Genomic DNA, 23,329 nt, shown 5'->3' with positions numbered 1-23,329 from the left:
TGTCTAGCATAGCACTGATAGAGGTAAAGAGGCTGTCACCTGTTTTGTTTCTTACACAGGTCTTCAGATTTTAAAGACTTTCTAAAGAAATGTTTAGAAAAGAATGTGGATGCCAGATGGACTGCTACTCAGCTTCTGCAGGTAGGAAGGGCCAAATGGCTAGCAGGGTTATAATCCGGAGAAGTAAGTAACCATGTCAGTCTGAAGTTAGCCTGATGGCAGAGTACGGTGGCACCTTGTATCAGGGGTGTCAAACTCATCTGGCCCTGTGAGCTGGGTGAGTGGTGTGGGACTGGTCCATGGGCCAGATGATTGGTGCAAGTCCAACTCTGCAGGCCAGATAGGGCCCATGGACACCCCTTCCTCCCCCTGCCAGATACGGCACGTGCCATGGCTGGACCAGGACTGCACCACACACAGTTTGTGTCCTGGGCCAGGTGGAATGGGACTGTGTGTGTTTCAGCGTGCGCGGTGTAGGTCAACTCTGAGACCTGGGGGCAGTACTGGGAGCCAGATAAGAGGGCTCCGTGGGTGGGAGCCCTCTTAAATAAAGTCTGCAGGCTTTATTTTTGAAACCCTTGTTACAGACTGGCATCAGAAACGGTAATAGCTACCAACCATAACACATCTGTGTGGGGAAGAGGCACTACTACAGTCAGGCTCTGAATAATTTGAAATGATAATGTGTACAATTAATCTGTAGTTAACATTATGTGCTAGATTCTCAAACTGAAGAAATGGCAGTAATTCATACCAGGTGAGGATCTAGCCTTTTGTTTACAAGTGCTGGTATATCACAAATAATGATAATGTGCAGCTATTGAAGGTATAGCTCAGTGCTTCCTCTAATGACTAAAGCAGATGTATTTATAAGTGGGTGATTGGTGACAGATGTTTAAAAAACTTTAGTGTTCATCCTCCTGCTGGAATGCTGTCACTGCAGAGAGCTAATGAGAAGATATGATTCTGTTTAATGTCAGTGTATTTTTATTTGTATTCCAACTACCCGATTTACTGGAAAACCAGACATAATCCCATTAAAATTCTTGCTTTAACCTGTTATCATAAAATGAATATTAATGTTTAACATTCTTAATTCAAACACCAATTATTGTTGGTTTTACAAGCATCCATTTGTTACCGTCACTTCCAATAAACCAATCAGAGAATTGATTGCAGAGGCTAAGGCTGAAGTGACAGAAGAAGTTGAAGATGGTAAAGATGAGGATGAAGAGGAGGAAACAGAAAATTCCCTGGTGAGCCTAAAATATGTTTTTCCAAGTACAAAAGCATACTTATGTGATTATTTATGGAAAAGTAGGGGTTTTTTCTGGTACACTGTGGCTTTCTTACACATGTTTTAAGAACTAAAAAACATGTTTTCATTAAAGTCCAGGACATCTCCATTATATAATACAGAAGTCAAAATCTACAAAAAACAGATGGGCTGAAACTTTGTTAGAGAAGAGTGAGAAAGAATATAAGCAGCCTTTACTGTTTTTAAAAACTTAATTTGTAGGTGACATATATAGAACTCATACATTCACGTAATTGCTAAAATGCATGATGACTGAGAATACTATGGGTTACTTATGATAACTAATAGCTAATAATGGGAAACAATTATAATTAATAATTATAAATATATAGTTTATAATATGCTCAAAGTGTACCTGTTTGCAATGGTTCTTTTCACTTGTGAGCGGAACAAAAGTGTCACATTAGATCTCTCTCTTCTAATTAGTTTCACAGGAAATTTAGCTTATAATTGCCACATGGTTTCCCATTATTAGCGATTAGTTATCACAAAGTGATACTAAAGTAGGTCATTTCCATCCACGTTCCAATATGTAAACATCTTAGCATTTCAGCTGTCAAGATGCTGAAAAAGGTTTTGAGATTTTTTAAATATGTAATGGGAAATGTGTATCTTTTCATTTCTCTCTCTCTCAAATGACCAAACTTAAAAAAAATCACTGGAAGGGATTTTGTGACATTTCATCACAAGAATTGAAAGCTGCCAGTAGATGTAAATGAATTGTAATAGAGAGTAAGAATGGGAATTTTATGTACCCATCACCCCAGTAGTAGTCGTTGTTAGAATTAATATATCAGATCTATAAGTAGACACAAATATACAGAAATAGTTTAATAAACCATTATGTCAAATCCTAATTATTCTTTCCCTTTTCAGAGCAATTATGACATATCCTTTTCTACATTTACTACTGCATCTCCATAAGATATGCATCAGATAATTTGCCATTAGATTACTGTAAATAATTAAAGGTACAATAAAAAATCGGTATGACAAACTAGTATGACAAGAGGTGGTCTGATCTTGCGCTTCAAACCGAGGCAAACAAACATAAGCATTTTTCCTGAGTGTGCAGGTAGCTAACAGCTTGTGTTGCAAAGGCATTCTGTGCACCAACAGATTTTAGAATCTCAAGGTGTGGGCATTGTAAAGTGCTTTTAGATTGGAATACATTTAAAAAGTACAGCAAAAATCATATTATCTGCAACAGAAGAGAGTACCATCACACTTAAGCTATGGCTTCACTGCTCTTTAAGAAACTCAATTCATCTAGCAGAAAGAAACTTAGAAATTTAAAAAATTAGCTGACAAAACTCTATTGCAGATTTCTTCTTGGAAAGATATTTTTAACGGCCTGAAATGCTAAGATGTGAACATATTGGAACGTGGATGGAAATGACCTACTTTAGTAGTGTCTTGTATCATGGGGGGAATCTGCTTGGCTAATTTATGAGCCTCAGATTTGTTGGGTTTTTTTGTTAAATTCTCAAAGCGTACCTGTCTGCAATGATTCTTTTCACTTGTGAGCGGAACAGAATTGTCACATTAGATCTCTCTCTTCTAATTAGTTCAGACTTCTGGGCTGAGAGGCCTCATGCCCACTACAAGCCCTTCATGTCCAACACAACCACTCTCTGGCCAGGGAAGGATTTCTGCATCCCAAACACTGTTGATAGGCTGCCTTATAAGAAACTCCTGACAGGCACTGCCAGAAGCAGAAAAGCGATGTTGAGGCAGGGATGCAGGGACTGGGCATTGCTGCGGCTCTCCAAACACAAAGGCTGTTCTAACTTGGGCCAAGTGTGTCTTCTTTACATTGTTGGTCTCTTCAGTGCCCGGAGCAGGCCAGACTCGGGTGTGCCAAGGTGGCTTAAAGCCTTTGCCCAGTTTCCCTGTGCATTACAAGTGCTTTGTTGTGCCTCTTCGAAGTAAGCGTGAACTCCCAACAGTGAAGGTGGAGGAACGCTAGACAATGTAAAGTGACTGAGGAAGGTCTTAGGAGAACTCTTTATGTTGTACATTTGCTGAGGTAAAGAACACCCACTAAACCACATTATTTTAGCCTCACTGGACTTTTAAGAGGTTGGAAGCTACTAAAGGCTTTTGTGCAGTTGTTGCTTGTGCAGGATGAGAGACCAGCTGCAGACCTAATAGTAATGTGATAACACGAAGCCAAATAATTTGGGATGATAGACTTCACAAAGTTGTTCCTGGAAACTAGGATGTACGTGTGTTGTGTCTTTGGATACGTTTTGCTTTCTGCATTCTAATATTTTACCACAGCAAACTACAAAAGAGTAAACATATATATTTCTTTCTTTGTTTTAAATAAAAATTTTAGCAATTACCAGCAGACAAGCGCGCTTCCTCTGATCTTAGTATCGCCAGCTCCGAGGAAGATAAACTGTCACAGAACGCCTCTGTTCTGGAGTCTCTGTCTGAGAAAACAGAAAACAGCGCTGCGGAGGAGAAGAACAGTGGGATGCTTCCAGATGATAAAACAGCTGCTGATGAACCCGCGAATATTGAAGATGGAAAAGCCATTGATAACACATCAGATGCTACTCATGAAGAAGTTGTAAAAGTCCAAAACGGGTCAGTGTTAATTGAGGAAAATGAGTTAAAGAAAATACCAGGAGTTGAAAAGAAAACTGGAAAAGCAGAAGAAGTAAATGAAGGTGCTGGCTTACAGAAAGAAGGAAAAGCAGTTGACACAGTGCTGCCATTAGAAACAAATGATGAACACGGTGTGAAAACAGAGAAAGCAAATGACACAGATAATGAACAAACAGCTGAAAACAATCAGAAAATAGGACCTGAAACTGAAGAGCCAAGTGCTCAAATTACAGACGTGATCTCTGAAGAGACTGGGGAGAAAGAGGAGAAAGAAAGTAAAGCAGATTTTCAGGAAAATAAGAATGAAGAAGGTACTGTAGAGAAAGTTGCAGAACAAATGGAAGAGACAATGGACAGCACTAAAGAAACTCCAATTCAGGTTGTAGATGAAATGGCTGACAGAGAGGAGGAGCCACTAAAATTTGGAGGTGATAGTGCTCCAGAGACAGGCAGCAGTAGTGAAACTCAGATCACTGATGGAGATAAAATAGCAGGTACAGGTCAGAAGCTAATGGAAAGTGGACTTGAGCCTGCTCATGAGACTGTCAGTGCTGAACAAACAGAAAGTAAAAGTGAAGATACAGTGACTGATACAGATCAGAAATCAGTGGATGACAATACAGTGACTGATACAGATCGGAAGTCAGTAGAAAGTGGAAATGAGGATGTGTGTAAGAGAAGCAACACAGAGGAAACAGAGGTGAAAGAGTCAGGCAGCATGGGTGACCCAGACCAGAAGTCAGTAGAGAGTAAGACTGAAGATATTTTGGGGGTAAATGACACTGAGGAGATCGTGAAGGCAAGTGACACTGTGGAGATTCCAGAAAAAGATGCAGATAAAATAGCTAAGGTTAACCAAAATTCAGAAATAAAGAGACCCGAGGACACTCAAAAGAACGGTATTCAGATCGATACAGAGCGTTCAGAAGTTCCTGGTGATCCACTAATAAAGAACAAGCCGCAGGAGACTACAACTGAACAAACTGGACTCATACCAGTACCCAGAATTAACATTAGCACTGAAGAAAATGAGGAAAAAGTTAAAATAGATAATGAAGCCAATGCTGAAACTTTACGCCAGCTGGAACCTGAGACTGTGAAGGAAAATGATGCAGATTCAGGTACTGGTTCCACAGCGGATAACAGCAGCATTGATTTGAACTTGTCCATCTCTAGCTTCCTCAGTAAAAATAAAGACACGGGATCAATATCGTTACAAGTAAGTGCAGACAACGATACATACTTATATCACATCTTACACAGTTTGACTCTAAGTCTGATTCTGAGTTTGACCTTCACAACCAGAAATACCAACCAGCCAGACGTGAATCCCCTTTCCCCCGGTGCCCCCAGCCTCCCTCTTCTGGCTGAAGGATGAGAGACCAGTTCGCTGTGTCTTTCTCATCCACCTGGAGTCTCCTCTTCCCCCCTCCCCTGCTGTGAAGAGGGGCCGTGCTGTTGTGCTTTTCCTTATCCTCCAGTTTGGGTCCTCCTTTCCCATTAACCCTGTTTTGTGCTTATAGCTTTTCCAAGCAGAAGTTTTAAGGGTGAAATCAATGAGCCACTATTTACTCTATTGCTGCTTCCCAGTCTTGTTTGGGAAGATTCTGCTGAGTGGGAAAACTATAGGCAACAGCAAATTCAATGCATCTTTCTTCAGACTTAGAAAAATAAACCTGCTTCAGATCATATTGGAAGATTATTGAGTGGTTTGTTTTTTAATAAGTGAAGGTATGGAAAAATAATGGTTTAGTTCTACCTTTGCTGGCTAAAAATAGTTTGGCAAGCGCAAGCTTTGCTCTAGGCTCTTGATGACAATTGACTTGCTGTACCGTGCACCATAGTTCTCTGCTCAGGATCTAAGTCATTACATTTATCAGATGTATAAAAATAGAGAGAGCGGATATAAACAACAAAAATTGTAACTTAGCTAAACTAGACTAATCCAACAATGTTCTGCATTCAGGACACTAGAAGACAAAAGAAAACATTAAAGAAAACTCGCAAATTTGTTGTTGACGGGGTAGAAGTGAGTGTGACTACTTCTAAAATAGTTACTGAGAATGATTCAAAAAGTGAAGAAATGCGATTTCTACGGTGAGTAAAAAGCTGAATGATATGTGATCATTTTTTAATTTGTATTTTAGTAATTTTTTAAATATTATTTTTTGGTAATTCAATAATTTCTGTCTGGAGAACTTTGCAGTTTGCTTGTATAGTGCATTTATGTATTGAGTTATTAGTGGAAGAAAAATGTAGCATTTTTTTTTTTAAGATACAGACATTTAAACCTCATCTTAAATTGCTTTTTTATTGAATCCAAAGAGCTTATTTTATTTTATTTCTATAATTTACCTGCATTACAGTCCTCTTTCTCCCCCACTGAATCTTCCATTTCTCTCTTTATTAGGCGTCAGGAGCTGCGGGAGCTAAGACTTCTTCAGAAAGAAGAGCAACGAGCTCAGCAGCAGCTCTCCAACAAACTCCTGCAACAACGAGAACAGATGTTCAGACGCTTTGAACAGGAAATGACAGTGGGTTTCTGGTTTTTGTACCAGCTTTGTTTTGAGTGAATGTAGTACCCTGAGGAGATGCTGTATCGACAGAGTTGATAAAGTTAATGGTAGCAACAAACACAGTGTTTCATTGCTGTGGGTACTTAATGTAATTCAGTTCCCGTGCCTATTTAGTTCTTGTTTGTTGTATTACTGGTTGTCTCCCACTCCAGTCTTTGACAGTAGGGAAAATGCTTGGATGCAGTTCAGACAGAAAAGTGGCACAAAGCAAGTTTTTAGGAGGAGCATTAAAATACAGTCCTGTCCCTACCCATCTCCAAATCAACTCCAGCCTGGCTGAGCTCTGTCAGTACTGGGCACTGCTTCAGCTGAGTTCCTAAGTGGCTTATTAGAAGAAAAGAATAGCAGGACATGTGCTCCATAGGATCCAGGAATCAGACCTCATATTGTCTTCAAAGGGCCACTCCAAAACAGATTTGCCAACGTGAGATCCTCTAGGCTATAAACTTTGTCCTTGGAGAGGGCTCAGGTGTGCCAGAATGTGTCCCAGCACAGATGATCCACTTCATTAAGCAATACAGATATCACCCATTGTCCCGCAGGGTTGGGCCCTGCCATTGTCAGGGCTTCAGAGGTTCAGTCCTGTGAGACAAGCGCGATCAGGGGCATCTCGGGTTTCCCGTTTGCAGAGGTGTACGCCGGGAGTCCCCCCACAGAAGATTCCTTGGGTGCGGGTGTCCTGCTGCCATGTTCCAAGTCGGGGCATACCTCTGCAAATGGGGGATTCCCGGGTTCCCCTGTTAGCAGAAGCATGCCCTAGGAATCTCTTATTTGCAGAGGCTCCCCCCCCCAGTCAGGGCACAGCAGTGCAATAGGCATGCCCAGGGAATGCCCCGCTGGCAGATTCCCAGAGCACATCTTTGCAAGCAGGGAACCCAGGTAGGTGCTGCCAGGGCTTCAGGGGAATTCCCAGGGTGTGCAAGATTGGGCACCTCAAACCCTAGAGGCAGCTGGAGAGCAGGGGCAGCATTCCCACCATAAAGCAAATGGACATCCGCTAGAAGAAGAAGGTGCAAATTTGTACCACCTATTGTGGCAGCCACAATTTTGAGCTTGTCACACGAAAAGGGACATGGGCACGGACAACTGTTGGCTTTGTGCTACCATAGAAATTTTATGGTGGCACAAAGGTGTCTGTTTGCAGCCCTAGTTTCCAGCTCCCTCAAAGCAGACTCGAGTGAAGCCTTTGATCACTTACCGTATACTTACACTGACTTATCTTTGTACCCCTGCTCTGTATGTCTTTGCAAGGGCCAAAACAGAACACAGAAAGCTTTGCTTTCCCACAGCCACCCTTGGAGCACACACTGCTTTATGATGATAAGCACCTACTTCTCCTGCTTTCCCCGCTGCAAGTTGGTTTAGATGCCAAGTAGGCACCTTGTAAATACCTACAGCAAGATCGAGATAACTGGTCCCTACTAGATAAAGTTTTCCACACATATTGAGCAAATATCACTGCAGAGCTCTCAGTCTGCAGAATATTGCTTACTACAAAATCATCAGATCAAACAATTGTCTTACAGAGTAAAAAGCGGCAGTATGATCAAGAAATAGAGAATCTGGAAAAGCAACAGAAACAGACTATAGAACGCTTGGAACAGGAGCACACAAATCGCTTACGAGATGAAGCGAAACGCATTAAAGCAGAACAAGAGAAGGAGTTGTCCAAATTCCAGAACATGTTGAAAAACAGAAAAAAAGAGGTAAGAGCTTTAGATAATATAGAAAGTAGAAAGTGTGGCCAGAGGAAGTGGGCCTTCATGAGGCCATTGGAAGCCAGTGTCATTTATTTTTAATGTATAGTGGATGCATCTACATGTGCCATTAAAGCAACTTGATAAACTGTGGCGCAGTTTGCACCAGGCAGCTTCTTCTGAGCACAGGGCCTACACATGGTGCCTGGGACTGCAGCATCCTGAGCTGGTGTGGAGTGCTGGCAGGAGCCAGGAGGGTCAGCCCCGGGGTCCAGGTGGTGGGGTTGGGCAGCATGAGGCTGGCTGGGGCACGAGCGTGGTAAAGTACAGAGCTCGGCAGCAGGCGGCCCCCACACATTAGCACCCTCATGCCCCAGCCAGCCCCTGTCACCATCTACACATGCATTTTGGCAGTTAAGTACTCCACCGTAAGATAGTGCTGTCCCCGACAGTACTATCGTATGGCAAAGGTAATTAATTTACCGCGCCCTAATCCCAGTGCACAAGTAGATGGTGGTGCCGTATTGCGGAGCTAATTACTTAACAGATGCAGATGTACCCACAGGGGAATAGAAGTGGTGAAAAGAATGTTCAACTTTTTACTTCTGCAGAATTCATTGACAGCACATCTTCCACATAACCTTTTAAATGAGCAAATCTTTATTTCGCTTGATTTATAATTTGAGAGCTTTCCATAAAATGTAACAACAAAATCCAAAAGTGCCTATACTTGTAATATTAGTCAAAACTGTTATTTTTTAAAAATTCTACCAGAAAAAATCATTATATTTATTGTAATTACAGATTTGCTTTTAGTTGTTTTGTGGTTTATTATTTGTAAAAGGTGCAATTGCATGACCTCTAGTTTTTAGCTTGATTAGGGAAAAAAGTTGACAGGCAACACATTTTCTAATAAATTCAGATCTGTGCTACGTAATAAAGCAAACTAGTGATGATACCAACAGGTAGTTAATTTGCACATATTAGCACATGGAAAAAGTGGTACAGTATAGTTACATAATGCTTGGTTGCATATGAAGGCCATTTTATGTAATTGGTAAACCAATTTTACCATTTTATGTAATTGGTAAACCAGTTACATATAGTTCTGCATATAAATGAATAAAAGGCAAGATTAAGAATAATTATTAGCTTAATTTGCTTTCTCTAAAAACCTGTACCAACAAAACTTATGTGCAGGATCCTATAGCACAGAAATATTTAGAAAAGTATTAATTGTATTTGTTTTGAACTGATATTTATGTATGTGTATATTTATATAAACTGGTATATATTAATCACTTTTTCTCTTTTGCTGAGCCTCTTTCATTTTTGAGTCTCTACTTTTTACTGGTGATTGGGTCTTACGTGGGCAAGCTGGTGAAATTTAATGCACTGTACGGATCTAAAAGCATTTCTTTCATGGAAACAGGAATAGCATGTGGTGATTTGGATTCTGTTTTCTAATGGTCCTTCTCCTATTAAACAAACAGTCATTTGTTCTTGGATGCACACTTTTCTTTATAGTTCAATGAGGGGATTTGCAGTCTGAAGGAAAATGCAGCTGGGACTCTAAAATGATCCATGTTATATTGAGGATTATGGAAAGTATGCAGCGCTAAAAAGTTGTAGTCACCTTTTTATCTATTTTAAACACAATTTATCATGAAATTATCAGATTCATAGCTAATTGCTTTAGTCAGAGGAACATAATTTGTTACTCTTCTTCTGAACTTGTTAAGAGGAGTACTTGTAAGTGAACGTGTACAGCCATTTAACCTTTAGTGTGCTTGCAGGCCTCTTCTGTAAAGTATTAAAACACGTATTATGTAAGTATCATGTGTGGTCGAGAATATCTTCATGCAAAAATAGTCATGAAATGTTTGAAGTTACACATGCCACAGTGTCAAGATTAGCTGTCTTTCAGTGAAAGTCAATATACAGCACACACACATGGTACGCACGGTTTCAAGAAAACACCACCTCCTTTGCCGGTGATGGTTTTCTTAATTCATGGCTGTTTCACTTGTTGCATGAAAACACATTCATGTGATACCATAATCAACAGGAATGAATTGCTCTTTCTGAGAGCACTCATTAACATTTGCATGCAAAATTAAACTCCTGTCTGACCTGCACTTACACGTGCGTAAAGCACATGCTGTCTTTTCCCCTTTCATCAAACTAACCCCTCCACCATCAAAGGAATGCATGCTTTCTGCTACCTCTGATGCTTGACATGCACTTTTTGCATTCGCAGTAAATGCTTGCTGTGGAGAAAGTGTTATTTTCCCCCCCTTCTGCATGGTTATACACTAGGTTTTTAATGAAGTGGAGAAAGCACCCAAAGAGCTGAGAAAAGAGCTCATGAAACGCAAGAAAGAGGAGCTTGCACATAGCCAGCATGCACAGGTAACAGCATCTGCTTCAAGCCACTAAAATCCAAACAGCAGCATTATTCACAGCTTAATAATTCCACTTTATTTTTTGGAGTGAGTATGAAATTTAACTCTTAACTAATCCTTGTTATTGATGTGCTTCTTCAAATTGCTGCCATAGCCTTGCTAAGAGAGTACAACGTGTATAAACAATGGTATGCAAATTTATGTTGGTGGTGCTAGAAAGAAGCTTCAGATTTAGGAAGCAGTGCATAAATTAGAAAAATATCTTGATAAATCAAGAGAGCACTCATTACAATGCTTCCTTAGCTGGTAAGTATCCTCTTTGTCTAATTAAAAAGGTTAGGGAAGAACAAAGACTATATTCTTAAGCATCAGCAAGGATGATAAATATATAAAAAGTGTAAAATTAAGGAGCGTTGTTCATGGCAGCAGAGCTTTTAAAGTTAACTGCGGTTAATTAAATGTCACAGTGAAGTGTAGGTGTGGGAAACTTCAGAAGACTTCAGTATACTTGTATGCATTTAAACTTACTGCCCTTGTGAGTCAGAGCTGGAAGGAAAAATATTTTTTTCAATGCGTTCTTCCTCTGTGAGGTTATGAACAGGTCCTACTGTACCTTACTGCCTCTAGCTAAGGATGTGTCGCAAGGGGGCAGGTTTGGCTTGAGTAATGGAAGTGGGATGCTCTGAAGGTTTCGGGTTAAGAATTTGGACATAGAGGCACCTAGCTTGTTGCCATTTGAGGCTAGATCCTAATCAGCTTGCCACTTGGGTGTTACACTACCTAAAGCTTAGGGACCCTTCCCAGAAAGTGAGAGACCTGGTTTCTCTACCTCATCCTGGGGGATTCAAACCCACATCTCCTGCTTTCCAAGAAAGTACTCTACCCTCCAGGCTGCCAGCTTCACTAGGTAGGAACTGTTTCATCCACACTGTGCAAAGAGGAATGCAAGATTTATGGGCCAGAAGGAGAGCAAATACAAGAAGGAACACGACTTAACTGGACTCACCTTTGTGAGGGACTCCTGGGTTTTGGTCCTGCTTCTGGGACTGTTTAGGTACCTCACTCAAAACAAGCACTGGATAAAACCAGAAATAACCCAACTGTTAGAGCATTATTAGATAGTAAGGTAGGCACCACGTCCTCCTTGTCCGACAGCTAAGAAGGAAACAACAACAGTATTTTGTAAAGGGTCCGAGTCTGTTGATGTGCAGTAGGCATTCTCTCTCTGCGCCTCCTGGATCGGGCCCTTCAGAGGTTGTGGACAGTCTCGTACCGCCAGGCCAGAACTGCTTTAGCACAGGCAGTTGCAGGTTTTCATGCAGCTAGAGAACTTTGAAGTCAAGCACAGAAACAGTTAGTGAGCTTAGATGCCTCTAGGATTAGGTGGCTTTTGGAAAGGTAAGGGTTTAATCACAATTTTAAACACGAGGCTTCAAATATGCCCAGGTTGAGGGTTTTTTTAATTTTCCCACAATGTTTATGGAAGTGGCAGAGTAGAAAAGCTGTATTACTGGACAGTGTTACCTGTGACTTGATGTAAGTTTTCTTTGAGCATGATAGTTTGAAATGCTCTTGTTATATCACTTGAAATAAAGTTAGTCTCCAAAAACTTTATATTTAGAAACAGTTTTCACATCTCTCAGTGGATGAATTTTATTTCCTCTATTAACAGCAACATTGACAAAGTAGGGTATCCTAGTGTAGAGATGAAAGGCTCCTTCTGTACAATCAAAACCTACTGTAACCCTAGAAAATATGCATAGATTTGGTACACGTTTCTGCTGTCAGTGACTAGATGTGTTTTGCTCTGACCACAGCTTTGGAAACTCAATATTCACATTGCTGATATCAAGCAGTTTATCATTTTTGAAAGAAAAGAGTTATGTTGTTTATGCTCTGACTGGGAAGTGCCTTGTATTCTGATCCACAGGGTGTTGCTCAGGTTATGATTCAGTCTTTTCAGTTGTCTTCGTGTACACTTTTCGACCCACACATGCAGGATGTAAGTCACAAAATGCCCGAAGGGTTTTATTTCCCTCATTTTTCAGCTGTGTGTTTTGTCTGTGGTTCAGATGTGCTGATCTTGTTGCCCTGCCGTCTCAGAATGAATTAGTGCAAATTTGCAAAATTATATAGTTTAAATTAAAATGTTCACATTTATGCAATGATTAACTCTGAACAAAGCATTATGAATTTTCTCCTGGAGAGAAGAAACCAATAAGGATTTTATCAGTTTTTCAGCACATGTGAGAAAGCGAATGCTGTGACTTTTTTATGCTTTGTGTGCAGTGAAATCTTGTACTTTAAAAACAAAAAAAAGAAAAAAGATAGTTTTTTTTCACGTCTTCCAAATTATTGGACAAAAACAAGTTGTTCTTATTGTAAGAGTGGAAGAACTAATATAGCTGTGAAGAAGCAAGTTGTGTTGTGGCAGTGAATTTATTCTCCGTAATGTTTACTGCATGTGGCATTTGGGATTGATGGATACTGTGGAAAGGATACATCTTTTTTTTTAAGATTACCTAGTTTATCTAGTAGTATTAGCAATGTCATTAAATAAAAACCCTGCTTGTGTTGCAAGACTCCGAGGAAGGAAAAATCTGCCTAGCACAACAAATACTTTTCAAACCAAGATTATTACCCTTCTAAACGTAAAATGTATTTTCCTCACTGGTAAAGAGCATAATAAAATGGCTCTAATAATATATATGTTGAAACTATCGTTTCTAAGCACTAAAGTTTGTTAGTTTTTATTTTTTCACTCTTTCCCTCCAAAATAAATTGAGATACTTCTAAAAATAGGTGTCATCAGTCCTTCTTATGTTATGTACTTGTATTTTTGGCCCCAGCCAAAATTTCATCTGTGTTAATACCCACAACTCTGTATTTTTCTAGTCACAGACTCGCTTCACCTCGAGTCTTATATACTACTCCCTGTCCTGCCTGCTCTGACTCCTGAGTAACATCCAAGAAATCTCATTAGTTTCCCAAAACCTAGAGAACCAGATGGCAGACGGTAATTCACAGTCCAGCGGCACACTGCTAAGTAATTCATGAGACTGAATTACCATTCGGTGAATCTTTGTAGAGACATGCATGGTTTTACTCCTTAGACATCCTCAAGAGTACCAGCCTCTGGGTGTCACATTTTGTTCTTCACATCACTACCATTGAACTCTGTAGCATATTTGATCACTAGATGAAATATTACGGGCTGTGCCTCAGGCTCAGAGGATTTATTCTACTTTGACCAATAGCCCAGCACTCTCTCCCTCCTCTCTGCCCTGGAAACCAACTTCATTTCTTCCCATATGAAAACAAATGCCCATGCCTCCCTACTCGACTTTCGCATTGCACTGTCATCAGTCGTTCCATTGACTGTGTCTTGGTGCTCTGGTAATAACCGCTCTGCCTTGACCCTCCGTTCCTTTGCTGAGTGCAGATCTGTCTCCGGTCAGCAGTGTAGTGAGGGTGGGGGTGGACCATTCATCCCCAATTACTTTGTGTAGAGCTATCTAGTAAGACGATAGCATTTGAAGCTCACGTTTCTCACCGGGAAAACTGTTGCCACAGTAGAACAAAAAGAAATCTTCAGTGGTTCAAATGCTTGCTGAATCAGGCCTTCGGTGTACTAGGATACTGCAACTGCAGTAAAATTGAATTGCTGCTACAAAAGCCTCCTTTTTTTTGTTTGTTTGAATTATTCCAAGGCATTGAATTTCCTCTTTTGATATAAGCACTAACAAGGACACTTCCAAATCTGAGTATGAAAAAGGTTAATTATTGATTTTCATACTGGATAAGCTAATACTACGATAGATTTATGAAGGTAATTTTCAGCAACACAAATATCTGTTAAGATTAAAGAGCCTTCATTACATTTTTCTAAGATTTGCATTTATAAACAAATTTGGAAAAACAGTATTGAAATGTTTTCCATTTTCATTATGTTCTGTCTGGCGTTCTGCAGAAAATACCAAATGTGTTGCAACTATGCCCCTCCAAATTATACCCAGCCAACAGAGGTCATTTTTTAAAGTGGGAACATAGGAACAATCTTTGGAAGATCGTACATAAAACTTCCTGTCCCTTTTTGTAAAGAAAATACGTGTGTGCATGCTTGCATGTGTGTAGACATCTAAAGTTTATCAAGACACATGTAGAGAACAAACAGGTGATCGTGAACTGTAATTCTTGTTTTGTTTTTCTCCCCCTCCCCGACGAACTCTGAAGTGGTCATACAGAGTGCGTACATAAATAGGTTTTGCTTAATAATCCTAAACAACAGAATAAATGAGACTAAGACACTCTATTATACTGTTGACCGTCTGAGCTTTTCTGTGGTGTTTGTGTGGAAGAGGCTGTTATGACAGCGGGTAGTCCTAGTCTTGCAGCTTGTGCTGTGTGGGGGGACCTGGAATGAATTTCAGATGATAGTTACTTTGTTGCTTTTGGTCTCATTTCTAAGAGTCTTGTTATGTTTTACATATTCTTTTGTCCTTTCTCTTCTTGTGCAGAGCACAAAGAGTGAATAATTTTATGAGATGTATTTTAACCCAGATTTTCATAAATGTGCTTGGTTTGATTAGTGGCCAAAGGCACATAGAAAAGTTGTTCTGGGACTCTGATTAAAACGTAACTTGCCGTAGAAGGACAGCAACTTCATTTGTTTTCATTGGTTTCTAACAGGAACAAGAATTTGTGCAGAAGCAGCAACAAGAATTGGATGCATCTCTAAAGAAAATCATTCAGCAGCAAAAAACAGAGCTAGCCAATATTGAGCGTGAATGCCTGAATAACAAGCAGCAACTCATGAGAGGTATCAGTCCTCAAATTTCTCTTTCTGAAAACTGGATTATTTTGTTTTTATATGTAACAAGACATGTAAGGAAATATTAAAAGTTTTATTTAAATCTGTGAAATGAAGGTCATCCAGAGTTAAAGGTGAGACTGTAGTTAAAAACCTTATCTTTGATATGAGGTGTTACTGTATTAAAATGCCTTTGCAATCTATTTTTTTTACCTTTATATTTGGGTAAATACGACAGCATTGTTTAGTCCTTTCTAAACAGCCTTCGTCTTCCTCCAGCTCGTGAAGCTGCAATCTGGGAGCTGGAAGAGCGACACTTGCAGGAAAAACACCAGCTTCTCAAACAGCAACTCAAAGATCAGTACTTCATGCAAAGGCACCAGCTCCTTAAAAGACATGAGAAAGTTAGTGTCACTTTGCTTTGTGTTACTGTAACCTCCAGTGGTTTATTAAATGGTCTGGCCTGCACCACCACTTTACTCCTCTAAGTTCATGCCGCTACCTTCCTGCTATATCAGTCTTTCTTCCGAATCAGTACATTGAGGCATTTAGTCTAATTTGCTTCACGTATTTGGTAGTTAACCTTCATGTTATTTTTCATATTACAAGCATCCTAAAATGAGCTAGATTTTTCACAAATAAGCACTGTTAATTCGATCATATTCAGTCCAGTCAAAGTTAAGTTCTGTAAAAACGAGCTAAAATCCAAGACCAAGTGAAAGAATTCAGTTTTTTATTTTTTCTGCTCTAATAGCAGAAGTTGCTTTAAACAAACAGTTGCCTGCAATATTCGGAGCCCAAACATTCCAGCCCTGTTAGTCCAAGAGAACCTGAAAGTGATACTGCCCAGAGATTGCACCCCTCCAGCCTAGCAGCTTACGTCCAAAGTCATTACGCTAAAGTTGTTCCGTTTTCATAATGCAAGTTATAATTTTTAACATGGGTAAAGAAATTAAAAAAAAATATATATATGTACCGTAATTCTAAGGTCACAATTTAACTTAACACTGAAGCATTTGCTTACGTTTATCTTTATACTCCAAAGACTTTGCTGAATATGCTTGACTTCGCAAGACTGGCATCTGTTTTAAAGACCTTTTGAATCAACTGACAAACTCTCACTGACTTCACTGGGCTGTGGACTCCTAAACAGTGGACTTACTTGCTTCAGTGTTGTGCTAAATGGAGGCCTAACATTTTAAACATAATGTGTTTGTTGTATAATATGCCACTTATCATGTTTAAAAATTTTAGGAAACAGAACAAATGCAAAGATATAACCAGCGACTTATTGAAGAGTTAAAAAATAAACAAACTCAGGAAAGAGCAAGACTGCCTAAGATCCAGCGCAGTGAAGCAAAGACTCGAATGGCCATGTTTAAGAAAAGTTTAAGAATTAACTCCTCAGCTACTCCAGACCAGGATCGTGATAAGATTAAGCAGGTGATTGATAAATATAAGACTGTCAGTTTAAAATGTCTGAAAGTGCCAGAGTCAAATGAAGCTTTGAAGCACAATAAGTATTAAGTTGTGTTCTAAAATGGACAGAGGCGTATTAGCTGTACAGTTTACATGAGAGTTTGAAGTTGGTATTTTAAGTAACCATGATCAAGGAATGGGAACTCTGAAAACTGAATATTCAGCCTCAGCATTCATGAGCGTCATGTTGCTTAGTATTAACCTTTCCCAACAGATTTAGCAGTGCTGTTGTTCAGTGACCTTTCAGGTGAGCATCAGCCGGTCCTCTTCAAAATTGGATGGCCCTGCTGAAGTATGCATGTTTGAAGCCATAGAGAGTTGATTGCTCCATATGTTGGATTGACCTAGAGCAACCAATTCACTTGCATATAAAAAGCATTTGCACAAATTAATTCAGCGTGCCGTCATGGTTTCTAATGTTCCAATCCTTGCATGTATATAAGAAGTTAGCTGTCTCACGTGCTATGGATCAGATAACTCCGAATACCTATTTTTCCCTCTTCCAGCTGAGTATAATCAGAGACACTAAAATCGTTTTCATTTTTTTACAGCCTGTTTTTTATTCAGTGATCTGTATCAGTGGCACCTGGCCTTCCGGCCCTATGAGCTGGATGAGTGGCACAAAGTCAGTCTATGGGCCAGATCCTGCATGGATTGGGACCCTGCATGCCAGCCCACTGTGCTTTGCCTGGATCCGGCCGCATGCTGGCATAGTCCGGCATGCAGGGCACATTATGCAGTTCACAAGGCTCCTCACAGGTCCAGAAATTTGGCAGCAATCGAGTAGGAGGTAACACTGCCACCACTCCCCAGCTGCGAAATTCCTGGACCTTGGGGAGCCCCATGGGCTCTGCAGGCTGGAACTGGCCAGTGGGCCAGGGTTGAGCACCCCTGATCTATACCTTCAAAATCTTGCACAGGAATGATGGCTCTTTTTAGACACTCTCCAAAATGACTGGGGCCTCAGCAGTACAAGCAGTACGATACAGGTTCTGCCCTGGAAAGAACGCCATATCATGTTAAGCTCTGTTCTGCAAATCCTTAAATGCGGCATGGACTTTATCTATGGGAGTTGGTCCCACTGAAGTCTAGCCAATATGCAGAGTAAAGCATGTACAAAGCTTTGCAGGATCAGGGCCTTAGGTGTGACAGAACAAGTGCTCAAAAGAAAGCCCAGAAAGGAGATGAGATAAGCAAAGACAAGGATTACAACCATAAAGTCAGATTTTAAACAGAGCCAGATTCCTAGCTAGTGCAAATCAGAAGGGCAGAACACTGCTGATTTACATCATAGGTATACTGACACACATGCAGTAGGTCTCATGAAAGTGATAAGCTTTAAGGAGTGCATGAATGAAGCCAGAGTAGTCTGACAGCTGAGACTTCAGAGGGTATTCCCGGAGCAGAGTTAGAGGGCAGAATTCAGAAAGTGATGATTTTAATCTCACAAGGCTGTTCTGTCTGATTACATTGTCAATCCAAAATGTACTTTACAACTTTTTGTAACCATTTGTAAGATATATTTGCACAGATGCAGTACGAGCCACTCTTTCCTTTTAATTTCAGTTTGCGGGTCAAGAAGAAAAGAGACAGAAGAACGAGAGGTTGGCTCAGCACCAAAAGCATGAAAATCAAATGCGGGACCTTCAGCTCCAGTGCGAAGCAAACATCAGAGAACTGCACCAATTGCAGGTTAAAGCACAGGGTGTAAAATAAGCAGTCTACGAAATGAGTCGAGTTAATAAATATACAACCTGCCCAAGCAGACAGCATGTACAGACATTCAGTCTTCCAAGAGGAACTCTCTAGGGAGTGATTTAAGGCTGGTTATTCCCAGGTTATTTTTCCCATGGAGTGGACATTATTACCATCGGAGAAAAAACCTGAACATCTGTGCATTCATGATTTCTCCTGGAAGAGCAGTGACTCTCTCAAGAGAAAATGTCTGTACGAGGCCAGAGTCTGTGTGTTGATTAGGAAAAGGTTTTAAAAGTGTTTTTTTATCCTTTTCTAATAATCTATCAGTATAGACATTTAAAAGATTTCTTTCAAGGAGTGTACTGTACCATACTCCAGCTTCATATGCATAATGGCAAATAGATTCAAAGACAAAAAGAATATGAGCTGTAAAGGGATGTTGACTTTCAAAGTGTTTGCCAAGCTGTGGCTTCACGGTTACTTTCCTTTGGCAATATTGCTTTTTAATGTACTTAGTTTAAAAAGAAAGTAGTGTTCAAAACAGAGCTAGGCAACACCATCCTCTGTTCATTGAATTCACAATTGCACTGGACATTATGAAAGCAGATACCCAGCGGGCCCTCAAATCTGTCTCACAAAGCACAGGCTGCTTATTGCACCTGAGCTGCTGGGATGTGTTTCCAGGTACCTGTAAACTTTATGTATTAAAGAACCTCAGTCTTAGTCCTCTAGGCCTGGATATGTAAAATCAGCTGTTGCGAGCTGCAAACTAGAACCTGCTCTCCATTCAGTTTGCTTTCCCCTGCCTCAGTAACAGAAGGCAAACTAAAAGCCAACATGAAGCGACCAGCTTGTGCATCTTGTTGCACCAGCAAGGCCTCCAGCAGCCCAGAGCCTGGTCTAGGGGCTCTACACCACTGACTTTCCCAGCACCTCATTAAGGTGGGCATGACTATCCCAGATGCGCCTCAGGAACTCTAAGTGCTGGAACAGTTGATGATGGGGAAGGGCAAATCTACCTGTAGAAATTAGAGAAATGAAATATGCTCTGGGCATAATAGGGTTGCTAGCTGGCCTCAAGATTTAGAGGAAACCCACCAGCCATTTTTGTTCACAGTTCATCAGTGCCTACCCTGAGGGCTTAGGACTGAGCTCTAAGACAAAGAGTCCTGACAGCATAGACAGCCTCAGTGTAACTGCTTTTAAAAAAATCGGACGTTTGCTATAACAAGGCACCTGAGCAAGTAGGCCCGCATTTCTGGAAGCATTAGGCCTTTGCACGGTTTATACTTAGGTGCATCCGTGAATATCTTGCCGAAGTGAGACCTGAAGTTCCTCTGTCTGAATTGTCTATTTCCTTTTTATGGTGGTGCTTCTGCATCTGCTTCCACACACGTCCCTTGCCCCTGCCACACCTTCCTCAAAATCGATCGGTCTCTGTTCCTGGAATCAAGGGGTAGAACATTTGGAAACCTGCTTCCAAACTAAAGAACCTTTCAACTCAATCCTAGCAACAGACTTCAGAAAAGAGATGCACTGCCCGATGCAGAATGACACGTATCCGCTTGAGTGCCGTGTTATCCGCGTGTATGAAGCGTGCGTCGTAGTGTATCTGACTGCGCCACACTTAATAACTCAGAACCACTGGTTCTTTTGGAAATATCAGCTTTTGATACAAGTGCATTAGTCAGGCTGTATTACTGTGTCATAATTTATGCCACCATTATGCAGTGTAAGCTAATTAAAAAGAATTAGGATAACATATGTTACTGTACAAATGGTTAATTGTCTAATCTGAATTAGTTTTACTTAAGGATTATGTTGTCTTGTTTTCAGAATGAAAAATGCCATCTACTGGTTGAGCACGAGACTCAGAAACTAAAAGAGTTAGATGAAGAGCACAGCCTAGAACTGAAGGAATGGAGAGAGAAACTGCGACCAAGGAAAAAGGTAATCAGAACAGGTTCTAAGGAAACTACAAGACCAGAAGATCATTCGGCACATTTTGAAACTGGCTAGTCACAAATTGGACGAGATTAAAAAATGCCCTGGACCAACAGTGTTAGAATACTGTGCAAAAATGCAGGAGGCCAGCATCCCGAATAGGACCTGCTTTAGACACACACAGACTGAACACATACAAAAAGTAGGCTTGCCAGCGGTCTACTTCTGTCGTACCTTCTCTCCGAGCGTGAGAGAGGGGCAAAGGGGGTCACTGTAGACAAGAGTGCTGTTACTAAACAGACAGAGCAAGGTCAATAAACCTGAACGCTTCGGAGAACCATTAGCAAGTATGAGGTGTTTGACACAACAGTAGTCGAACTATCTCAAAGAGTTAATAGTCTTGTAAGATGTAGGGTGCGTTTGTCAAGCAGAAATTAATAAATATGGAGCCGTCTACACACAGGACATTTTCTTTCCTAGGCTGGGGATCTAGGTTAGCATCCCTCCCACCTCGATATTACTGCCTCGTTTTCCGTGGCGTTGCAGGAATCTGAGGCAGATAAGATAAGTCATCAGGAGAGGAGGCTTCTTTGTCTTTCACCATATATTCCTGTGTCAATCTGTTCTGCTGATTGTTTTCAGACACTGGAAGAGGAATTTGCCAGGAAACTCCAAGAACAGGAAGTTTTCTTCAAAATGACTGGAGAATCTGAATGCCTTAACCCGTCGACACAGAGCCGCATTTCCAAATTCTACCCGATCCCCAGCCTCCACTCCACTGGATCATAACTTTGGGGGCCTGTGTAGGTTTTTTACGTTGGGAATTTGCATATCTTCATCTTCTATCATGACAGAATCTGCAGCCTACATCAAAGGACCTCGATGCTTGTAGCTTTCAGTGGAGACAATCCGTGTCATTATCAAGATTTTTCTTTTTCTGACTGGGAGAAAACTAAATAGAAGAACAGACATTGGTTTGTCATGATAAAGCGATGTCCTTCAGATATTTCAAGAACAAACGGAGTTTTTGTATTTGAATCTGAGAAAGTATGTGGTCTTCTATATTGAAGCTAAGAAAATAAGACTAACATATTAGATATAATCCCCCAAAATGGTTATTCAGATTAGCATTTAAATAAAGACATGCTACTGTTTTTGACTCTGATTTCTCCACAACTGAAACTGTGCCGTTAAGAGGTTAAGAGTTTTGTGTTGTTGAACAAGTCACTCAGAATTGAGGGAGAAATTAGTTCTTCAAACACATGGTTCAAGCAGGAAGAAAGACTTATGCTTAAAGATAATGAGTAACAGCAGATGCCTTTAATTTTTTTTTAAACTTCTGGCATATAACTAAAGCAACCAAACCTCCATTCCATGTTTTATCCATCAAATTAATGATGAAATGGGGTGCTAGTTTCATGAATCCAGTGCCTGAAACACTTCAATATATTACTATTTGCAATAGGAATAGTCTGTGTCGTTATTACAAACCATCCTCAGCATATGTTACTGTACAAAATCATTCTTGCTGCTACTGCCATTTTTTGTCATAAGTCCTCACCCTAAAATATTTTGCACTAAAATATGTAAAGGTGAAAAAACTGCTAACTTTGAAATGCACAGCTTGTTACGTTGCTCACAAGCTAGAGGTGTTTAGTTCTAGCTACTGAAAAACAGGAAAGCTGTCGAATGTATTTCACAAGGTAACATGCAAAATGCACCCGGTTTCTCTAGCAGTGCTTAGACTGGGCAGATGGATACTTCTGTTCTTACCAAAGCTCCGCCGGAGAAGTGGAGAGGAGCCGGTTACATTTATAAACTAAAAATTGATGAAATCTGATCTGACTAGAAATGTTAGTCCTGACATTTTTTGTTTCAGTCAGTTTATTTTAAAGAAGGATTTAAGTTAAATATGTAGAAAAACTACTTTAAGAGGCTGGGTTTTTTTGTTTTGCCATGTAGTAAGCTAACTTGATAGGGTTTTGTTTCCAAGTTCATAGGTGGACTTTAAGTTATTTACTTGACTGATACACAGTTGAAAAAGATCATGAAAGTTTATCATGTAGCAGGTGGGAAACGTATTAAAGACAAGTTCGCTTGTAGTGCACTCCTGGGAGTCGAGGGTTACAGCTCGTGTCATATCAAGGCAGTATTATGAACTGTACTTTGGTATGCCAAAGTTAAATTTGTAAAATAACGTTTGCTTTCTGTTATTGGAGGCCTGATCCTTTAGTCTCTTTGGGTATCCACTTGTAAACATTTCTTGTTTTATTTTGCTAGCTTGCATTAAATGTGAGACTGGTGAACATCATATAATGTTCATATCATGGGAACAGTGTCCATGCATGTGAATGAGCAGGTTATAAATTAATATAGATCTTTGACCAGGTTTGGTTGAACTCTTGGATGCTGAAATCCTTGAAGGCCGAGCCTTTACCTAGGCAATGCAGATGGTTTAATTTTGTGGCACAGTAAAGGCGATTGGAAAATGCATGTTTTGATTTCAGTTTTGTAACTTTTTGATAAGTAAAATTTACTCTAAAATGACTTTATAGGTAGCCTTAATTTCTAGTATTTTATTATATACATGTGTATCGTGTAATGGTTGTAAATTCATATACCATATCACTAGAATGTTCTATGTTGCTGTATGCAGAGTTCCTTAAAACTGTTTGTTCTGAAATGCTGGGGTGAGAAATGTCTTTGAAGGCCTTTACTTTTTAAGCTACACATTTATAAAATGACCAGTACTAAATATAACATTAAAACAGTTTATATCTCTAAAA

At 40.1% G+C, this 23,329-nt stretch overlaps 1 protein-coding gene across 2 annotated transcripts in view; it reads left to right on the top strand.

The window, feature by feature from the left end:
- SLK (STE20 like kinase) overlaps positions 1 to 23,329 on the top strand; it is a 66,140-nt gene extending 42,811 nt beyond the window's left edge. Inside the window, exons 7-19 of one of the 2 annotated variants that reach the window (XM_006273661.4) lie at positions 60 to 141; positions 1,128 to 1,256; positions 3,660 to 5,153; positions 5,901 to 6,031; positions 6,345 to 6,468; positions 8,037 to 8,216; positions 10,527 to 10,619; positions 15,302 to 15,431; positions 15,702 to 15,826; positions 16,677 to 16,865; positions 18,468 to 18,593; positions 20,436 to 20,549; positions 21,186 to 23,329. In XM_006273661.4, coding sequence (XP_006273723.1) covers positions 60 to 141; positions 1,128 to 1,256; positions 3,660 to 5,153; positions 5,901 to 6,031; positions 6,345 to 6,468; positions 8,037 to 8,216; positions 10,527 to 10,619; positions 15,302 to 15,431; positions 15,702 to 15,826; positions 16,677 to 16,865; positions 18,468 to 18,593; positions 20,436 to 20,549; positions 21,186 to 21,332 — 3,064 coding nt within the window. In that variant the 3' untranslated portion in view covers positions 21,333 to 23,329. The remainder of the gene's footprint in view (positions 1 to 59; positions 142 to 1,127; positions 1,257 to 3,659; positions 5,154 to 5,900; positions 6,032 to 6,344; positions 6,469 to 8,036; positions 8,217 to 10,526; positions 10,620 to 15,301; positions 15,432 to 15,701; positions 15,827 to 16,676; positions 16,866 to 18,467; positions 18,594 to 20,435; positions 20,550 to 21,185) is intronic. The other variant, XM_006273662.4, reaches the window with a different exon arrangement.

Source organism: Alligator mississippiensis, chromosome 6 (assembly GCF_030867095.1).
Source record: "Alligator mississippiensis isolate rAllMis1 chromosome 6, rAllMis1, whole genome shotgun sequence".
Classification (NCBI taxonomy): Eukaryota; Metazoa; Chordata; order Crocodylia; family Alligatoridae; genus Alligator; species Alligator mississippiensis.
This window is presented reverse-complemented; position numbering and strand designations above follow the sequence as displayed.